This window comes from Momordica charantia, assembly GCF_013281855.1.
Source record: "Momordica charantia cultivar OHB3-1 chromosome 8 unlocalized genomic scaffold, Mcharantia_2.0 BLBB01000008.1, whole genome shotgun sequence".
NCBI lineage: Eukaryota > Viridiplantae > Streptophyta > Magnoliopsida > Cucurbitales > Cucurbitaceae > Momordica > Momordica charantia.
The window spans coordinates 5,660,442-5,677,965 of record NW_028275166.1 but is presented as its reverse complement, the minus strand read 5'-3'; the positions used below and the strand labels follow the sequence as shown (position 1 = coordinate 5,677,965).

General features: G+C 33.8%; 3 protein-coding genes and 1 non-coding gene across 5 annotated transcripts; 3 read left to right on the top strand and 1 right to left on the bottom strand.

Annotated features, from left to right (window-relative positions):
- Positions 1–301: 301 nt before the first annotated feature.
- LOC111013994 (26S proteasome regulatory subunit S10B homolog B-like) lies at positions 302–3,980 on the top strand. The gene is made up of 10 exons (XM_022288576.2): positions 302–495; positions 760–879; positions 976–1,112; positions 1,214–1,375; positions 1,525–1,611; positions 1,711–1,797; positions 1,892–2,029; positions 3,050–3,241; positions 3,328–3,426; positions 3,558–3,980. The coding sequence occupies exons 1-10, from the start codon at positions 396–398 to the stop codon at positions 3,630–3,632; spliced, it is 1,197 nt and encodes a 398-aa protein (XP_022144268.1). The 5' UTR covers positions 302–395; the 3' UTR covers positions 3,633–3,980.
- Positions 3,909–6,005, bottom strand: LOC111013995 (uncharacterized). The gene is made up of 5 exons (XM_022288578.2): positions 5,656–6,005; positions 5,333–5,473; positions 5,032–5,151; positions 4,427–4,522; positions 3,909–4,202 (listed from the first exon to the last, which is right to left on the bottom strand). Exons 1-5 carry the CDS (start codon positions 5,890–5,892, stop codon positions 4,098–4,100), a joined length of 699 nt encoding a protein of 232 aa, XP_022144270.1. The 5' UTR covers positions 5,893–6,005; the 3' UTR covers positions 3,909–4,097.
- Positions 6,006–7,746: 1,741 nt separating this feature from the next.
- Positions 7,747–10,737, top strand: LOC111014076 (NAD(P)-binding Rossmann-fold superfamily protein). Of its 2 annotated transcripts, XM_022288691.2 has the most exons (8): positions 7,748–8,166; positions 8,389–8,481; positions 8,921–8,999; positions 9,246–9,324; positions 9,738–9,777; positions 9,862–9,996; positions 10,202–10,339; positions 10,444–10,737. In XM_022288691.2, the coding sequence occupies exons 1-8, from the start codon at positions 7,934–7,936 to the stop codon at positions 10,706–10,708; spliced, it is 1,062 nt and encodes a 353-aa protein (XP_022144383.2). In that variant the 5' UTR covers positions 7,748–7,933; the 3' UTR covers positions 10,709–10,737. The 2 variants fall into 2 exon arrangements, with proteins under 2 accessions (XP_022144385.2, XP_022144383.2); XM_022288693.2 differs by lacking the exon at positions 8,389–8,481 and having other exon boundaries at positions 7,747–8,166.
- A 187-nt stretch (positions 10,738–10,924) lies between these two features.
- Positions 10,925–11,008, top strand: TRNAL-UAA (transfer RNA leucine (anticodon UAA)). Its single transcript has one exon. It is a non-coding gene; the product is annotated as a tRNA-Leu (tRNA).
- The last annotated feature ends 6,516 nt before the right edge of the window (positions 11,009–17,524 follow it).

Below are 17,524 nucleotides of genomic sequence, written 5' to 3'. Positions count from 1 at the left end.
TCCCCAATTTTTTTCCTTCTTCCATCTAATTCTTCTCCTATTTTTTCTCAGCCAATACTCAACAATTTTTCTCCTTTTTTATTTTGAACTTCTTAATCTTCTTTTTTATTAACCCACTAAAATTAACCTCAAAAGAAACAACGAAATGAACCTACAAATATATACCGAATTTCATTTTTTTTTTCTCATTCCCTTTCAAAAATTCCTTAATCATAAACCTAATTACTTCCCATTTCTGTTATGCGCCTCAAAACATATTTTTTTTCCCTGTTTTTAAGAACCAAATGACCAATATGTCCTCAGTGGGAGCATCTAAAGCTTCTTGCTTCCCAAGCTTTCTCAGATAAATCGGAGAAGCGAGTCCCAGCTCCGACCACAACCTGCGAGCACCGAAAATGGCCGACGGAGAAGAAGCCGCTCGACGTCTCACGGCGGTCAATGAGTACCGCAACAAACTCCTTCAGCACAAAGAGTCCGACGCCAGAGTCCGATCTCGTCTGTCCCTCGATACCCAATTTTATAATCTATTCCCGTTTCCTTTACTGTGTGAATTCCGTTTTTTGTCGTCCCGATGAATCTGTGCTTATTTGAGTCGTAATAGGTTGTGAGTCTTATGCAATGTCCGTTTCATAGACTATGAGATTGCTGCATCTTGCTGTATGAGTTGAAACTGTGTCCATTTTGTAACAGAAGCTGAGATCATTGTTTATTTTAATTTTTACGGATGCTTGAAAGATTATGTTCAATTTATGTTTCCAGTGAGGGAGAATTTACGAGCTGCAAAGAAGGAATTCAACAAGACGGAAGATGATTTGAAGTCTCTTCAAAGCGTTGGGCAGATTATTGGAGAAGTTCTCAGGCCACTTGACAATGAACGATGTACTTCTTTTCCTTATTCCTTGTATTTCTTTTTGATATGGAAATTCTGTTGAATTGGTTGATAATGTTGGAGTATCGCTGATTTTGTGATTTCAGTGATTGTCAAAGCAAGCAGTGGACCAAGATATGTGGTTGGATGCCGCAGTAAGGTGGATAAGGAAAAATTGACGTCTGGTACTAGAGTAGTTCTTGATATGACAACACTCACCATTATGAGGGCTCTTCCACGCGAAGTAAGTTGGATTAATTGTAAATAAAAATAAGAAATAGGTAGTGTCCTTTAGGCTGTAATGTATGATTGTCCTGAATTTTTTAATCTCATTTGATCTGATAGGTCGATCCAGTTGTGTATAATATGTTGCATGAAGATCCTGGTAATGTTAGTTATTCTGCTGTGGGTGGTTTATCTGATCAAATTAGAGAATTGAGAGAATCTATTGAGCTACCTCTCATGAATCCTGAACTTTTCCTTAGGGTTGGCATCAAACCACCCAAGGTACTCTCTCTCTTTCTCTCTAAAGCATACAGTTAAGGGGACCAAATTGTGGTTTTATAGTTAATAGTCTCTGCAATATCTATTTCTTGCATTATATTGGATACTTCCTCCCCTTTTCCTCACTTTATTTTTTCCCTTTTCATTTAAAGGGTGTGCTTCTCTATGGTCCTCCTGGTACTGGCAAGACATTGTTAGCAAGAGCAATTGCGAGCAACATAGATGCCAACTTCTTAAAGGTTGATTTTTATCCATGTACTGGAATGGCTTTAACCTTCCCCCTCCTCCCCAACTAAAATATAACTACGGGCTTCTCTCTACTCTTTATTGAAGTGTAGGTTGTGTCAAGTGCCATAATTGACAAGTACATTGGAGAAAGTGCAAGGTTAATACGAGAAATGTTTGGATATGCACGCGATCACCAGGTATGTTCTGAGTTGGTATGAACTTCTCATTGTATGATTAGTTACAAAAAAAAAATTGATTCATAATTCGTGCACCATTCCTTCATGTCATTAGCCCTGCATAATCTTTATGGATGAGATTGATGCCATTGGTGGGCGGAGATTCAGTGAGGGAACAAGTGCCGATCGTGAAATCCAGCGAACATTGATGGAGTTACTTAATCAGCTTGATGGTTTTGATCAGCTTGGTAAGGTATGTCCAAATGCTTTGGCTCCTTGGCTGTTCAGATATCCAAGGATCCTATGAACATTGGTGCCTTACGAAATGAGGGGTATTTTAAGTTTAAAGAGTAGTATATCATAGGATTATTGAAATAGCATGCAATTGTATGGCATTACACAAATATGGCAGATCAAGTAAGTTATCTGAAAATATTGGGCACCTAGATTCTCAGGTATTCCAATTACTTTCGAATAAATGACCCTGAACTATGTTTATCGTTTGACTTTGCAAGGGAGATAAATGTACTCTCGTGTTTATCATGTATGGGTTGGCCTAGTAGTCAGAGGGCCAAACAATAAGAAAAACAATGGATTGAAGGCTCGTTGGCCACTTATGACCCATCTAAGCCATTAATATCATACAAAGTAGTAGCGCTTTTTATATCTTTCTAAGGTGGCATTGCAAGAATTTTTTTCAAGTTGGCAATTTTGTTGTTCCTTAATTGTTATTTATTTTTTATTTTTTGAGAAGGTCTGTTGTGTATAAAAAGTTATGCTATAAGCTATATTTTTTTGCCATGTTTGTAATTTTCCCTAAGTTCTTTATTATTATTAAATATTACCAAGTTAGACATTTCTTGTACAGGATTAGTTGAAGAGTGGAGTGGATAAGCTAGCTTTTAATTTCTCTGCCAGTCTTAAACTTAAAAACTGTTTTCTCTGCTCTGTATACTAAATTTCCAAGGTGGCAGAGAGGGCTATCCTCCTAGCAGCAGTAAGGATGGAGAGGAAATTAAAAATGGATTCATTGGCCATATATCAAGAACTCGATCATTCTTTCTCTGACTTTGTTTTTATCTTACCTGTATGAAATAAGATCATATGACGAGCAAAGACGTAGTATGAGGTGTTAGATCTTGATCCTCTCCGACCATGCTGTGACTTAGTTGTTTGTCTCATTAGTCTGACTTCTTTCGTTCTGTTTCTTAATCTTTTTACAGGCTTTTTTGTTTGCCTAACACAACAGATTAATTTGTTACTGGTACTGTAGGTCAAAATGATAATGGCTACGAACAGGCCAGATGTTCTTGACCCTGCACTTCTTCGACCAGGGCGATTGGACCGTAAAATAGAGATTCCGCTGCCAAATGAGCAATCCAGAATGGAGATCCTGAAGATTCATGCTGCTGGAATTGCCAAGCATGGTGAGATAGACTATGAAGCTGTTGTAAAGCTTGCAGAGGTAACCCTGCAGTTCTTTTTGTCTATTTGATTTCTTTTAATAGCTTTGTCCATAACCTTTAGTGCTTGATTCTCTCCTTTGTCTAGGGATTTAATGGGGCTGATTTGCGGAATGTCTGCACTGAAGCTGGAATGTCAGCTATCCGTGCAGAACGTGACTATGTCATCCATGAAGATTTCATGAAGGTGACTTTTTTTTCCCCTTCTTCTCTAGCATTCTTTAGCATATTAATTATCGTGTTGCAATGGATTGGATCCCTACAGAGATAAGGCTCTCTCTTCCCAATACTCACTTTCCATAATCTTCTGGTGTTCAGGCAGTACGAAAGCTAAACGAAGCGAAGAAACTCGAGTCCAGTGCACACTACAGTGCTGATTTCGGAAAGGAGTGAAGTCATGTTATTTACTCTTCGTAGTCAAAATCTTTGCAAGCATAACATTTTCCTTCCTGGCAACTGATGAAATCTTCAGATATGTACTCAAAATTGAGCTCTTCCTGGTATCATTGGTTCTTATCTTAGAACTATAGGAACTTGTCATATGTGATCGTAGATGGGAGATGATGAATATTCCCGGGCTATTCTTCTTTTCTTATTTATTCCTCCTTCTTGTGAGCTTAAAAGGACGGTTCTTCACTGTGCCTTGTTTTGTTGCTAATGCTAATGTACTCACATTGAAAAATATGGAATCTAGTGATTTTCATCTACTTAAACATGATATCTGCAGCTCAGTTTGCTGAATACAGAGTTCATTGCAAAGTTTATGGCATTGTTTTTATTTGCAATATCACTGCACCCAAGATACAATCTGGACTAAGAAATTTGATCTAATTTTCCTTTTGTGATTCTTAGCTAAGACTAATTATTCTTCAATGTAGATCTGTTGTTGAGTTTGAATCTGACCATTCTCACGATCTTGTAAAACCAGTAGGCACTCACAAGCTGCAATCCCAATGCCATTGCCTGAACAATTATATAAACTAATTGGTCAAAACTCAAAAGTAGATCGTTGGAAAAATTAGGATGCATTGGGTAACATTTTTATTACTGGTTTAGTCTCCTTTTTTCAATAAAGAAAAGCAACTATTTCTTATTCTTTTCTTTTTTATTGAAAAAGAAAAAAGAAAAAGAAATGTCTTTGGTAACCATATCGACATTCCATGAGATTCGAAGTTTGAAAAGATTACCTTAATAAGAAGAGGGACGTTAGAGGATAAAGTAAGGTAGGTGAGATAAGGCCCTCCAACCATTCTTGCGAATGAGAAGATCACTGCAAACGCAATCTGTCAATACAATCAGCTTTTAACTTTCAAATTCATGTCATAATCTCATATCAATTATGATTAATGGGCTTTTGGAGCCTTCTATTCTTTCAAACTAATTTTACTTTGCTAAAAAATCAAATCCTTTTCAATTTGTTCATAAACAATGTCAATGTAACATTAACTCTTTGATATTGTACTTTAAATATGTCCGTTTTGATCCTTGTAATCTTAAAATGCGATTGATTATTTTGATCCATGTTTAAAATTTTCACACATTCCAAAAGCAATGAAAACCCTTTAATACAAAGTTATATTACATTTCAAAAAATTTATTGGATGTGGTGTCTATTGAAATTGTAATTTAAAAAAATTAGATAAAAAAATAAAATGAAAGAACCAAAACGGCCGCAAATACGTTGACCAAGTTGAACATTTCAAGAGTCAAAATAGACGTTTTGAAAATATATAGACTTAAACAGAAAGTGTTGGACCAAAATAGTATTAGGAAAAATAAAAGGGTGACTTACATCAGCTGCAAAATTAAGTTCAGTATTTCTGTAACCAATTTCTTTGAGAATTTCCCTCAAATGGAGAAAGGGGCTTGAGATCTCTGTTATCAACAATGCTGCTACCATCTCTGACCCACACTACATACATATTTATTAATTTATCATAATTAAAATTAAATATTCCAAAAATATCCGCTAACAAATTATAAATATAATCAACAGTAAACCACAAGGTTAATTTATGGTACTACGAGAGCATGGACACTCGAACAGCTATTCCAATAGTACTAGAAATTTTATTGGAGTAAAATGAATTTACCTTTTGATAAGCTAAGCCTGCTGCAATACCCACGATGCTAATCAAATGATGGATGGTATTGTCCACACTCACTCTTTTGTCAAAGTGGCAACACACCATATCATATATCAAATAAGAACAGCTCACCCCCAATATTTGCATCTGGCTAACACATCCACCCATTTAACAATGTAAGTTTCTTTTGATAACCGTATCAATTTTAATTTTCTATTTTTTAAAATTAAACACAGAAACATTACTTTTGCTCTTATGTTACAAAAGGAAAAAAAAAACTAAAAATAAAATAGTTATCCAATGGATACTGAGATTTAAGTTGAATTTACCTGAAATGGTGAGGATTGGGAAGCGAGAGGACAAATGGGGCATCGCAAATCTTGGACAGAGAGGGAAGCCAACGTGACGGCCAAGGCAGCATGGAGAGTGGAGACCACACGGTTGCAGAGCTCAAAAGATCGGTTCCGGAGGAGTTTTCTGACCAAAACGAAAGCCGTTGTCCACGATATCACCCCCAAAGCGACGACATTTACTACGTCGGGATCTCGACTCCCGGAAACCGCCATGGCAGCTCAGCTCCGAGAAGCAGAGGTTTCAGAAGAAGAACATTTTTGGAAGAATGAATGGGAGGGATCGAAGACGTTAATATTGTCGAGCTGATTTTTGTGAATAACAGACCAATTAATGTTTTTCTTTTTCATTTGGGTATCATTGAATTCAAAAGTTGATTTTTGGTGCAAGTAGGACCACTTGTTTGTAGCTCTATGATGGAAAATTTTTTTGGTACTGTGATGTAATCATGTAACTACTTTGGAAAGCGCCGCACAATTGCTTTGTGAGCCTTGTCGGGTGTAATTGTGACCGTTGATATTAGCGTCTAGTTAGCTCATCACATTGAAAAATATTTTAGAACGGATTTTGCAATCTTATTATATAAGATACAAAATGACCTTTTTTTTTTAAATAAGATACAAAATATTTTAGAGGCATATACAACTCAATAAGAAAGATGACTACGGGTGATACCCCAATAATACATTAAAGAAATATTTTATACAGAACTAATGTTAATGTAGGCTGAGAGATGGAAACCCTTTCTTGGGTTTCGAAAAGAGGTAACTTTTCTTGGGTTTGTTTTGAGTTCAACTAACGAAGGGTGAGAGGTTGAAATCTTTGAATGTAATAAATATCCCATCTATTAAATATGTTCGAATTCACTAGAAAGAAAACTCGGAATCAATGCTAGAAAAAAGTTAGGTGACTTTGATTAATTTTGGTTATTGTAATTTTAAAGCATCTATTTTCATTCATTTACTTTCGACTTTTGTTTATTTAAATTTTTTACTTTCAAAACGTTTATTTGGATCTTTTTTATGACAATTTTGATCTATTTATTTCAACTATGATTTTAACACTTCACTTCATTCACAATTTTTTTTGAAATATAGTCATAAATTTACATTAAATGATTTTTATTAGGCAAAAAAATTGTGTTAAAATTTTGCAAATATGAATTAAATTGGTCACTTTTTAAAAGTACAAAGATTGAAATAAATAAAAATTGAAAGTACGAAAGTTAAAATAAACGATTGGAAAGTATATGAATCCAAAATCGAAAGTATAGACATTAAAATCCATTTTTGAAACCAAAAAGTTATTAATACTTGGGAATTACTAAATTTGATAGTCAGTAGTTTGTTTATGGGGAGGAAGGATGGAGGTTAGGTCATTACTTCATAACCAGTAACCACCACCGGTGGTGAGTATTAATAGTGCACTTAAATTAAATGTCCTTTGAAATATATATATATAATGTCTTCATTGCTAGTCTAAAATTTTGCAAATTTCTTGCACCTAATTCTACATATAGATAGTTTGAATCTACGACAATCAATTTTAGCTACACTATTTTTATTCATTGCTTTGTAAAGACGAAACTCTACTCTTTAAGCTCCATTTGATGTGTGTTCGGTTTATAGTATCTTTTTATCTTTCAAATTACTTATGTATTAAATTCAACAAATTCAATTATGGGATGGAAGATCATGAACTTTTGATATAGTAGTTGGTATTATATCTATTAATATGTGCTCTGATTGGAAAATAAATTAGATTTTAAAAGGATGTTGATCAAGTAATAAATTAGTGAGGGTGTGTATACGTTAGAAAAGTCAATAAAAAGACGTCCACGAGGAGAAGTTAGTAAGAAAATGCATATAAAATCAAATTAATGAGAGAAATATATAAAAAGAAAGATTAGCCCGATTTTTTTTTTCTTTTACAAGACAATTGGTAAATTTGTAGAGAGAAACTAGTGAGAGAATATATGCGAATTTTATTTGAGAAAAGAAAAAAGAAAAGCAAAAACTATGTACAGTTGCTGACAAAACTATTTTGCATTGTAGAATCACTAACAAAACTATATAGAATCCCCAACTTGATGTTAATCTGTATGTTTCTCAATGCAATCAAAAAAGGGGTTCTAAATGAATCGTAAAGTTTTCATTTTGACAAATCAAATATTAGCAGTAGTAGTAGCGTTGAAAATCACTTCAGGAGTTTCGCGGGTACGACGAACTACGCTTACTTTGGTTCAACGTTGCGGTAATGGATGTACTGTGTTTGAATCATCCTGCGATTACTCCCAAAGGCATCGGCATTTCTGAGAATTGTGGTTTCCTTAGACCCAAATCGCCGCCGCATTCCTGCTGTCCGGCGGCCTTGAAGAGTTCAAATACAGAATCGACACCGTCGCTACGGAAATTCCAGAATCGCATGTTTATTTTAGGCATAGGGTTCGTCGGCCAGTTCTTCGCGCAAGAGCTAAAGAACCAAGGATGGTAAAATCTCTGCACTTACTATTGTTTCATGTTTAGAGAGCCTCTATGTAATGTCTTATAGATTTGGAATATGTATCGTATCGATTCCCCAAGTTTACTTGCTGTATCCTTAGACATCTGATGGTTGCTTCATGTCGTGTAAAGCTCATTCACCATTGAGAATTTGAGATTCTGTTCAAGAATTATAGCTGTGAAGTTAATGTAATGGGGCTTGATCATTAGGGCTGTTTCTGGGACTTGCAGAAACCCTGGGAAGAAGATGGAACTGGAGGGAAGGGGTTTTGATGTTTATGTTTTTGATGCAAATGATCCAGAGTAAGTTTACTTCTCAGAGCCAAGAAAAGTTAAATGTGTGCTTTCCTTACATTACATTTTTATGATAGCATTTCTAGCTCACGAGGAGTACTAAATGTAAACAAAATTGACGCTGAGGCACGGGAATCTTGTTCGGATGGTGCCATAACCAAAGTCCACACCATATGCCATGAGCTCGGCTTCAAGCTCCAGGCCGATATGTTGTTATATAGTTTCTTACAAATGCAAAATAGATAGAGAAACAATCATGTAGTTCTTATAGCACTAAATTAAAAATTGTTGTATGAACTCTGTAAGCTTTTCTGCTGTGACGATCTTTAGTATACTCAACGATCTGCTCAAAACCCGTGTCTTGTTTGTCTGGAAGTTTATGCATTTAGAATATGAAATTTTCATTTCTGGTGTTTCTTTTAGTTAACTGTCGTTGGTTTTTTGGTAGGCAGAGCACTTTAAGAGCAATGCAGCATCACACTCACCTTCTTGTTTCCATTCCACCAGATGTCGCTGTTGGTGATCCTGTATGCCATAAGAGTTTTCTATTTTCTTTTGAGTACTGATGGAGGAAGTGGTAGAAACTTTTGTTGGGATTAATTTAGGGTCTAAGTGGAGATTTTTGAAGCTTTTTAAAGGGATTTCTCAGCTGTTGTAATTGGAAATGCCCTAGATTAATTGCAAAAAAATGTCGCCACAATTGTCCTGCATGTAATACTCATTAAATTGATTATCTCATGTGATTTCTTGCTGTTCCTGCGTTGTTTTTGCAGCTGCTCCAGCATGAAGAACTTTTAAGGGCTACTTTACAGGATGGCGACCTTCGATGGCTTTGCTATTTGTCATCGACAAGTATGTGTTTGTTGTCATGTAAATAGGCAAGCATTTTCTGCTGTCATACATGCATTTAAACGGCGAAGAACTTAGGTCTGGCAAATATGTGAGAAAATATTTTAACTGCTCTCTCTCTCGGTCCCCTTTCGCCTCTCTTTCTCTCGTATAAGGGTTTTACTAGGACATAACCTTAGATATGATTAGAGCCTTCCCTCTTGCAGTCTTGCTTATGGTCCCTTTTCATCTTATTCCTTCCGCGAAACCGGTTCCTCTGCTGCAGGATGTATTTAGTTGCCAGTGGCTGCTAAGCCTTAGCATTTGTGATTCCAAGGGATACCCGTACCTTCTTCTTCCTTTAGCACATAGACCATTGTTCAAAGAAATTTGTGTTTTCCTTATTGACTATGATTAGAGTTTCTTCTTGGTGTCAGGTGTTTATGGAGATTATGGTGGTGCTTGGGTAGATGAAGAGTAAGTGATTTTCGTTACTTACTCAGGTATGATAACCACTATTACTTGATTCCGGTATTAAACGAGTAAATTACTCTGTGGTAGTAACCCGGCTAACCCCTCAAGTCAGTCGGGCAAGTCGAGGATCGAAGCAGAGGAGAGATGGTTAAATTTGGGTAGTGATCTTGGCCTCTCAGCTCAAGTATTTCGGCTCGGAGGTATCTATGGTCCTGGTAGAAGGTCGTGACGTCCTTTCCTCTCGATATTTTCGTCAAAAAAACAGCAATGCTTCCACATTCCATTATTCTTCTTTTGTCATTCATTTGCATTCAACTTCAAATCCATACCATACCTTTTTCATTCTGGTGATTTTCATCAAGGTCCATATCCTAGTGCATAATGTTACAAATCATAGTTTTTCTCAAAGATTTTGGTTCCATCACAGTGCTATTGATACAATAATCAAGAAGAGGTCCTTATCCGAGCTCCAACAACGTAGAACACGCAGACGATACACATCCAGAGTTCATGTTTATGACATCTGCCAAGCTCTTAACGCCAGCATTCAAAACCCTTCTTCCAGGTAACACAACATTATATCAGTATAACAGCATTATGTCGTTACAGAGGGATGGAGCAGAAACTGGTAGATGAATAAGGACTTCCACATTACGCGTGGTTTTGCAGGAGAGTATACAACATAGTTGACGACGATCCAGCCCCAAGGGAAGAAGTATTCTCATACGCTCGGGACTTGGTCGAGAAAAAGTGGCCGAGTAAAATTGAAGGGTTGCGGAAGCAGGTGGAGGCAAATGTTGTTAGCAATGGGAGTGGAAGGGGTGATAAAAGAGTGTGTAATGTGCGTATGAAAAGGGAGCTGGGAGTGAGTCTCGAGTATCCCAGTTATAAATCTGGATTGAAAAGCATTATTGATCAAATGGAAGATGAATAGAGACACCTCCAAAATTTGTGGACCATGAATTAATTCTCTTCTTGTTTCTATGTTTGCTTAATTAGTTGGGATTTCTCCATAAATCAATTTTGATTGGATGCATAAACTCTCTCCATCTTCCACCTTCAATCCTATTTCAATGTTAATAAAGAATGATTTAAGCATGATAAAAACAAATGGATTGTATAAATAATTTGCTAAGAAATGAACATCAAAGTCAGGATGGCCGAGTGGTCTAAGGCGCCAGACTTAAGTTTTGGTCCTCGTGAGATGGCGTGGGTTCAAATCCCACTTCTGACATTTTTCTAAAATTCTCTACTCTTTATTTGGGCTTGGCCCATTTTCTTGTAGAACGACATGACGTTCTACCCCATGCTCTTTATTTCATTTGGGCTTGGCCCTTTTGATAACAGAACGACATGAAGTCTAGTCTTGCCATTATTGTTGTCACATTTCATTGGTGAAGTCTCCATTAAATTATAAACAATTTAGTATTAAATAGTTCTTTTTTTTTTTGGCTAGATATAGTTTTTGGGTCACCTATCTTTTAAGTAGTTCTCGGTACCGATGCAGTACTCTACCTAATATTTTCTAACGATCAATTTAATAATCGAAGAAAAAGATAGCAGAGAGAGCCCCTTATAAATTTAGTAAATAAAAATGCTTAAACCTTGGTTGCTTGGCTTCGTGTGAACCCTGCCCATAAAATCAAGCATATCAGTAAAAGGATAAGCTTAGCAGCTTTACCATCACAAGGCATGAATTTCAGTCTTTGGTTGTACACTATTCTTCTTCTTGAATAAATTGGACATAAACGGTCTTGCGGTTCGGTCTCTTTACCATCTACTTTTGTTCATTTTAGTCTATGTAATTTCAAAACGTCTATCTTTCAATTTTTGTATTTTTTAAAAGTGACAACTTTAGTTTCTATTTACAAAATTTTAACATAAATTTTATACAAGATGAAAACCCTAATATAAATTTATCACTAAATTTCAAGAAATTTATTGAGTGTGGTGTCATATTAGAATTATGGTCAGAAAAATGAAAAGATCAAAATAGACGTTTTGATAGTACAGACGTTAGAATAGAGAAAAGAGAAATCATAAGATTATGATGTTAATGAATAAACTAAATAAAATAATTATTCAAAGTTGGATTTACAATTCAATCTTTTGAAGTTGAAACACTAAAACAAACGACCCAATACATTAATCTCAAAGACAAAGCTTAAAATATATAAATGGTTGCATCATGTCAGATCAATTTCAAAGCTAATTGAGGATACTTTTACAAAACCAAAATGAACATAAACCGACAGAAAGCTGCAAAAAAAACCATAAAAAAAAATGAGAGTGACAGAATATTAGAAGTACAATTTAAGGTTAAATTAACATAAGATTAACATTAAATTGGGAGAGACCAGACCACAGTTTTAGCTCATGGGAGGTCTGAAAAGAGAAGCAGTTTTGAATCCTTTTTGTCTCCAAAAAAAAAAAAACGACCTTTACTCTCACCAAAAAGCCACCGACTAACTGCCCTCTCTGCATTTTCTGACCATTATATTCTCTTTTCATTTAGATCTCATTCAACATAATATTTCCTTTTTTTTCTTAATATATTAAGGCTTAATTATTCTGTAGTTTTGATTTTGATTTATTTTGAATTCTATACTTTTTTAAAAAGTGGTTATTTTGGTCAATTCGTTTTCATTTTTATCTCACTTTTTTTATTATTAAAATGGTAGTATGACACTAAATTTCTTTAAATGTAGCCATAAATTTATACTATAGGATTTTCGTTGTGTATAACGTATGTGTTAAAATTTTGAAAATAGAGACTATAATGGTTCTTTTTTCAAAAATGTGGACCAATACAGATATTATGAAAATACGATGTTTGAAATAAATAAAAATTGAAAATATATGGACTAGAAGAATATTTAAACTTATATTAAACTATGCTCTTAACTTTTTAATGTATGAATTGTACTTATACATGACATACGTGTAGTAATTTGTTGATGTAAATATGTGTATATGCTATTCTCAAAATAATAAAAAAAATAATAAATAAATAAAAGAAAACAAAAGAGACCATATATAGGCTATTTTTTCTTTACCTATTGAAATATCTGTCTCAGTGGATACTTATATCAATACTTCTACCCATCTATGTGACTTTAACATATACTCATGTCAATCTATTCAACAATTGACAGAATAATGACAATGACAAAAATGATTTTTTTTTTCAAAGTATACACAGGCTAAAATTAATATTTCAAAAGTGTAGGACCGTAATTAAGTTTTAGACCTAATTTTAACTTTTTTTTAATAAATGTAAGGGTGAAGATTCAAACTTGCCATTTTTTATACAAGATAAGTATCTGATTAGCTAGGCTTGAATCCTCAAGCATAATTTTAACTTTAAAATGTAGTTTTCGTTTTCTTGAGTTTATCCTTATTTATAATTTAGTTCCTCATATTTGAAAGTTTTGTTTTAGTTTTTCTTTTTAAATTTTAATTAGCTTATTTATAACTCAACGGTAATTTGTGTATATCTCTAATTTACAGAGGGTGAGTTCGATCCCCCACTCCCACATATTGTAATAAAATTCTTTCGTTGCCGAATAAATTTCATTCTTATATTTATAATTTCATTTTCATGTCATAAACTATGAATTAGATGGGAATCTTGATTGAAAATAAAATAGATTATATAGCTTTTTAATTAATTTTTTACAAATCACCACATCGATCATTTGATTAAGAAATCGTTTTTCAGGGAAAGAAGTTATATTAAAAAGAAAGTTGGTAAAGCGTCAATTTACCAACAAATAAATACTACTTATTTACATGGTTATTGTAATTGAACCTTAATAAAATATTGAGTCATAATATAGAAAAACAAATCAAATATTTGGTAACCAATCAAATAAGTATTTTCTACTCTAAGAATCACATAAACATAATTAAATTTGTGAAGTGTTAGTAAGTAGTTTGATATGCAATCATTTATTTTAGTGAGTAGTTTAATATTCAATAATTTATTTTGAATTGCTTCTCACAAAGAAACCTCATCTTGTCTTTAAAAATATAAATAAATAATCTAACATAACTTTCTACTTCTTGTCTGGTTGAATCAACAATGATGTGGAAGCATTTTTTTCCATTTATTTTATATATATCCATGAATATTCGGGTTAACTTATGCGAAGTTCGACTAATTTCATGGGACAATCGCCTTCTATGTGATCTCGAACATTTCTACTTACTCTCTCATCCTTTCCACAGATTTCAATCGAAAAAAATTTCTCTTGATCCATTTGTCCCAAACTTTTGTTGTTATTGTTGATCAAATGACTAAGTAATACCACTTTGTCTAAGCATCAATTCACATGCAATTTATTTTCTTTCTACGCTTACAAATCGAGAATTTTTTAGGCTTTAATTAGTCAAAGAATCTCTTTTAACAACTCATCTCGATCGAGGCATAGTTACACTCAAATTTCACTAACTTCGTGTCTTATCATTTCCGTGAAATTTTGTTAAAGAAAACCAAATGATTAGTTGAACTTTATGACGGTAGCGAAACGAACCTTCTGACTAATGCAATTTAGACCCACCTCCACAGGGATGGAAGGCTCTCCCAAGTACCTCAATGGCTAATGCAAGCATCGAGCTAATTCCAATGCTTTTGAATTAGCTCAAATAATGAGAATACTATAACTTTCATTTAAGTGTAATCATTACATCTTCAATTGATCTATTTCGTACTCTCCCAACAACATTCACTCGTATAAACATTGGGATGAGATGAGAGGGTAAGGAGCAAAATTTTTTGCTCACTCTTACATATATTATATTCAAAGTTCTAAATCTCTTTCGAGGGAGCCACCAAACAAATATGTCATTAGAATTTTGTACAACAAATTCGTCAACATAAAAGTTAAATTTATAGAAAGATGTTTGGTAGGACCAAACCAAATAAACAATCTTTAATAAACCATTAATCCACCATTAATACTAATAGAAAATATAAATAAAGATATATAAATATAAATTAATCAACCATTTTTATAAACTGAAATAATAAAAAAAATAGGTGTCGATGTAAACATTTGTAAGGTCACAAACCAAGTAACATTATTATAAATTCCTTATTATATATAAATAATCCTATTCTTGTAATTTGTTTTGTTGTAGCTCTTAATTGAATTAATCCCAATTAATCACGGGCCACTTAAAATTTTAAACTTTAAATATGAATTAAACAAGGATGGATTAGACAGATCTAACATTTTCTCTGATAATATTTTCTTTCAGCTTTTTTCTTAATCAATATTGTTAGCATCATGAAGAATCTTTATGTGGAATCATACAACAAAAATATTTTTGCCTGGGATGAAAGAACGAATTCGCAACCATCTACAAGTAATACTGAAGGTAGGAATAATCCTATTCATCTTTTCTACTTTCGATGTTGTCCGACCCTGGTATAGTTTTGTCCTCCGGTAGAGCTAACAACATATCCACTTATGACTAGTCGACCCATACCAAGATCCTACTGCCAAACATCTTCAAGCATGCCAAAACAACAACAAACTAGCCAACGGGATCCGCAAAATCTTCAAGACCTCTTTTCTGATTTTCGGCCTGTAAAGTAAGCCACTTAGTTGGAGGTACATGTCAATTACCACTGAGCTATGCTGCTCTTTTGACAATCTTAATGTAGTATAATAGTTAATGTATTAGTAACATTTTTTATAAGTCAGAACGATTAAATTCTTATTCTTGAAATGCTATGGTTTTTTCTAAATGTTGGAAAAGATAATTTTAATATGTCAAACAATTATTCTTAATTTTTCATATAAAGAATCAAATTAAAAATTAAGGTTGATTATATAAAATTAATTACTTCCCATCTTTAGGATATTTTTCCTCAAAAGAGATCTTTATAATTTAATCTATGCTAGGTTATAAATTTAATCTATGTACTCAAGCAACGTATTTATTTAGTCTCCGTGAATTAAGTTAAATTCGCTTTCTTCCTCCTCCTCCCAAGCCCCCTCTCACCCGCCCAATAGCGGCCTATTCCCCTCTTATTTTTCTCCTTCTGGTGAAAAGTAAGTGTTTTCTCTCCGTCCTTTGACCGAGTTTTATCAGTGGTATTTTCTCTCTACTTTGTTTCAGTTCTTCTGTGATTTTTTTTGACCGAGTTTTATCAGAGGTGTTTTCTCTCTACTTTGTTCCAGTTCTTCTGTGATTTTTTTTTCTCTAGAAGTAAGTAGTATGGATCTAAATATAATAGAGACATCTTTTGCTATTGTGGAGGTGATTTAATTTCGAGTATGATCTTTCTTCCCCGTTGGTTTTTGTGATGGTGGATGGTGGACGGTGGTTGGATGTTGGGGATCTCCCCGTTAGATGTTGACCATGTTGTTATGACTGACAAAATCAAAACCAACATTGTTATGTATGGTCCGTGGCTTAGTCATTTGGGTATTTTGAGGAGTTATCAGGCACAGAATTGGAGAAGACACCTGCTTGCAATCTCTTGGGATGACTCTTCATCTTCGTTTCATCTTGGTTTAGAGAACTTCCATGGTCCAAGGGCAAGGAAGACGAAGCAGCATGTGGGCAACGAAGGAGGTGCAACAGCAATCAATTCAAACAATTTTGGAATCTAGGGAGGCTATCAATCTTAATTGTATTAAGATTTGTGACTAGCATTATTTAGGAAATTTGTCTAATCCTTCCTTACTTGTCATGGTGGAGAATATAAGACAATTTTGGAGGTAATTATTTTCCTTCCAATTGTGAATAGGGGTGTCATAATTGACAAGATACCTCAATTAATTGAAGGTTCTCCCCCGATGACTTTTGAGAAGGTGTTCAATTGGCTAAAATTTGTTAATATTCCTAGTTCTTTGAATAGACTGTTTTATTGACCAATTTTGCCATTTTTTATCGTTTCTATGTTCTTTGGAACAATTGTTTTCCTTCGTGGATTGTGATGGTGATGTGTGGTCACCACTCTTCATATGTAACCCTTAGGGGTATTATTTCTATTTAATGCAATGTTTATTTGTTCAAAAAAATTAATTAGTCTATGTGAATTAGAAAAAAAGTCAAATTATATTATTTAACATTGAATTTTGCTTCTATTTACTATCCACCATTAATAATTATTGCCAAAATACTAAGTGAAATGTTTATTAGAAAAAACACTAAATATATAAAAAAAAAAAAAAAAGGATTGAAAGGTGGTTGGAAATGAAAAGCCAAATTTGAACCCCAACCAACCATATGCATGTGGTTTGAGTGGGAAGCAACATGTCCCTTTCTTTCAAAAAAAATTGGCCAAATTATCCAAATTATAAGTAATATTGTTCACCAATCATTTATCAAAAAGCTCTCCATAACCAACCAAAAGCACTTCTACATCCCTTGGAAAATGCTAAAAAGTTCTTTGGAAGAAAAAAAAGCTCCAAAGTACTAATAAATAAATATTATATTATTTATTTATTTTATTATTATTATTATTATTTTTTAATACAACATATAAGTTGTAGGAATTCGAATCCATCCTAAGAGACGTACACCATTGTGTCAAAGACTTTATAAGTTAAAATATATTATTATCATTATTTCGCTTTTTTTTGTTCACAATAATAATTAACATATAAATATGGCGAAGGATAAATTTTACCCATCATATTTGAATTAACTCTTCATAATCGATTTTAAGTGACAATAATTACTCATAACAATTGGTAAATACACTTAACTAAATCGTATCAATTTAAGAAAA

What these genes read in the sequence shown, in the direction of transcription:
- LOC111013995 (XM_022288578.2), bottom strand. Translation starts at nt 5,892, where the DNA reads ATGGCGGTTTCCGGGAGTCGAGATCCCGACGTAGTAAATGTCGTCGCT. An exon ending in CAGGCTTAGCTTATCAAAAG is followed by an intron (nt 5,152 to 5,332) that starts GTAAATTCATTT and finishes ATATGTATGTAG; the next exon opens with TGTGGGTCAGAGATGGTAGC. An exon ending in AACTTAATTTTGCAGCTGAT is followed by an intron (nt 4,523 to 5,031) that starts GTAAGTCACCCT and finishes TTGTATTGACAG; the next exon opens with ATTGCGTTTGCAGTGATCTT.
- LOC111014076 (XM_022288691.2), top strand. Translation starts at nt 7,934, where the DNA reads ATGGATGTACTGTGTTTGAATCATCCTGCGATTACTCCCAAAGGCATC. An exon ending in TTGCTATTTGTCATCGACAA is followed by an intron (nt 9,325 to 9,737) that starts GTATGTGTTTGT and finishes TCTTGGTGTCAG; the next exon opens with GTGTTTATGGAGATTATGGT. An exon ending in ATTCAAAACCCTTCTTCCAG is followed by an intron (nt 10,340 to 10,443) that starts GTAACACAACAT and finishes GTGGTTTTGCAG; the next exon opens with GAGAGTATACAACATAGTTG.
- LOC111013994 (XM_022288576.2), top strand. Translation starts at nt 396, where the DNA reads ATGGCCGACGGAGAAGAAGCCGCTCGACGTCTCACGGCGGTCAATGAG. An exon ending in GCCACTTGACAATGAACGAT is followed by an intron (nt 880 to 975) that starts GTACTTCTTTTC and finishes TTGTGATTTCAG; the next exon opens with TGATTGTCAAAGCAAGCAGT. An exon ending in GTTTTGATCAGCTTGGTAAG is followed by an intron (nt 2,030 to 3,049) that starts GTATGTCCAAAT and finishes CTGGTACTGTAG; the next exon opens with GTCAAAATGATAATGGCTAC.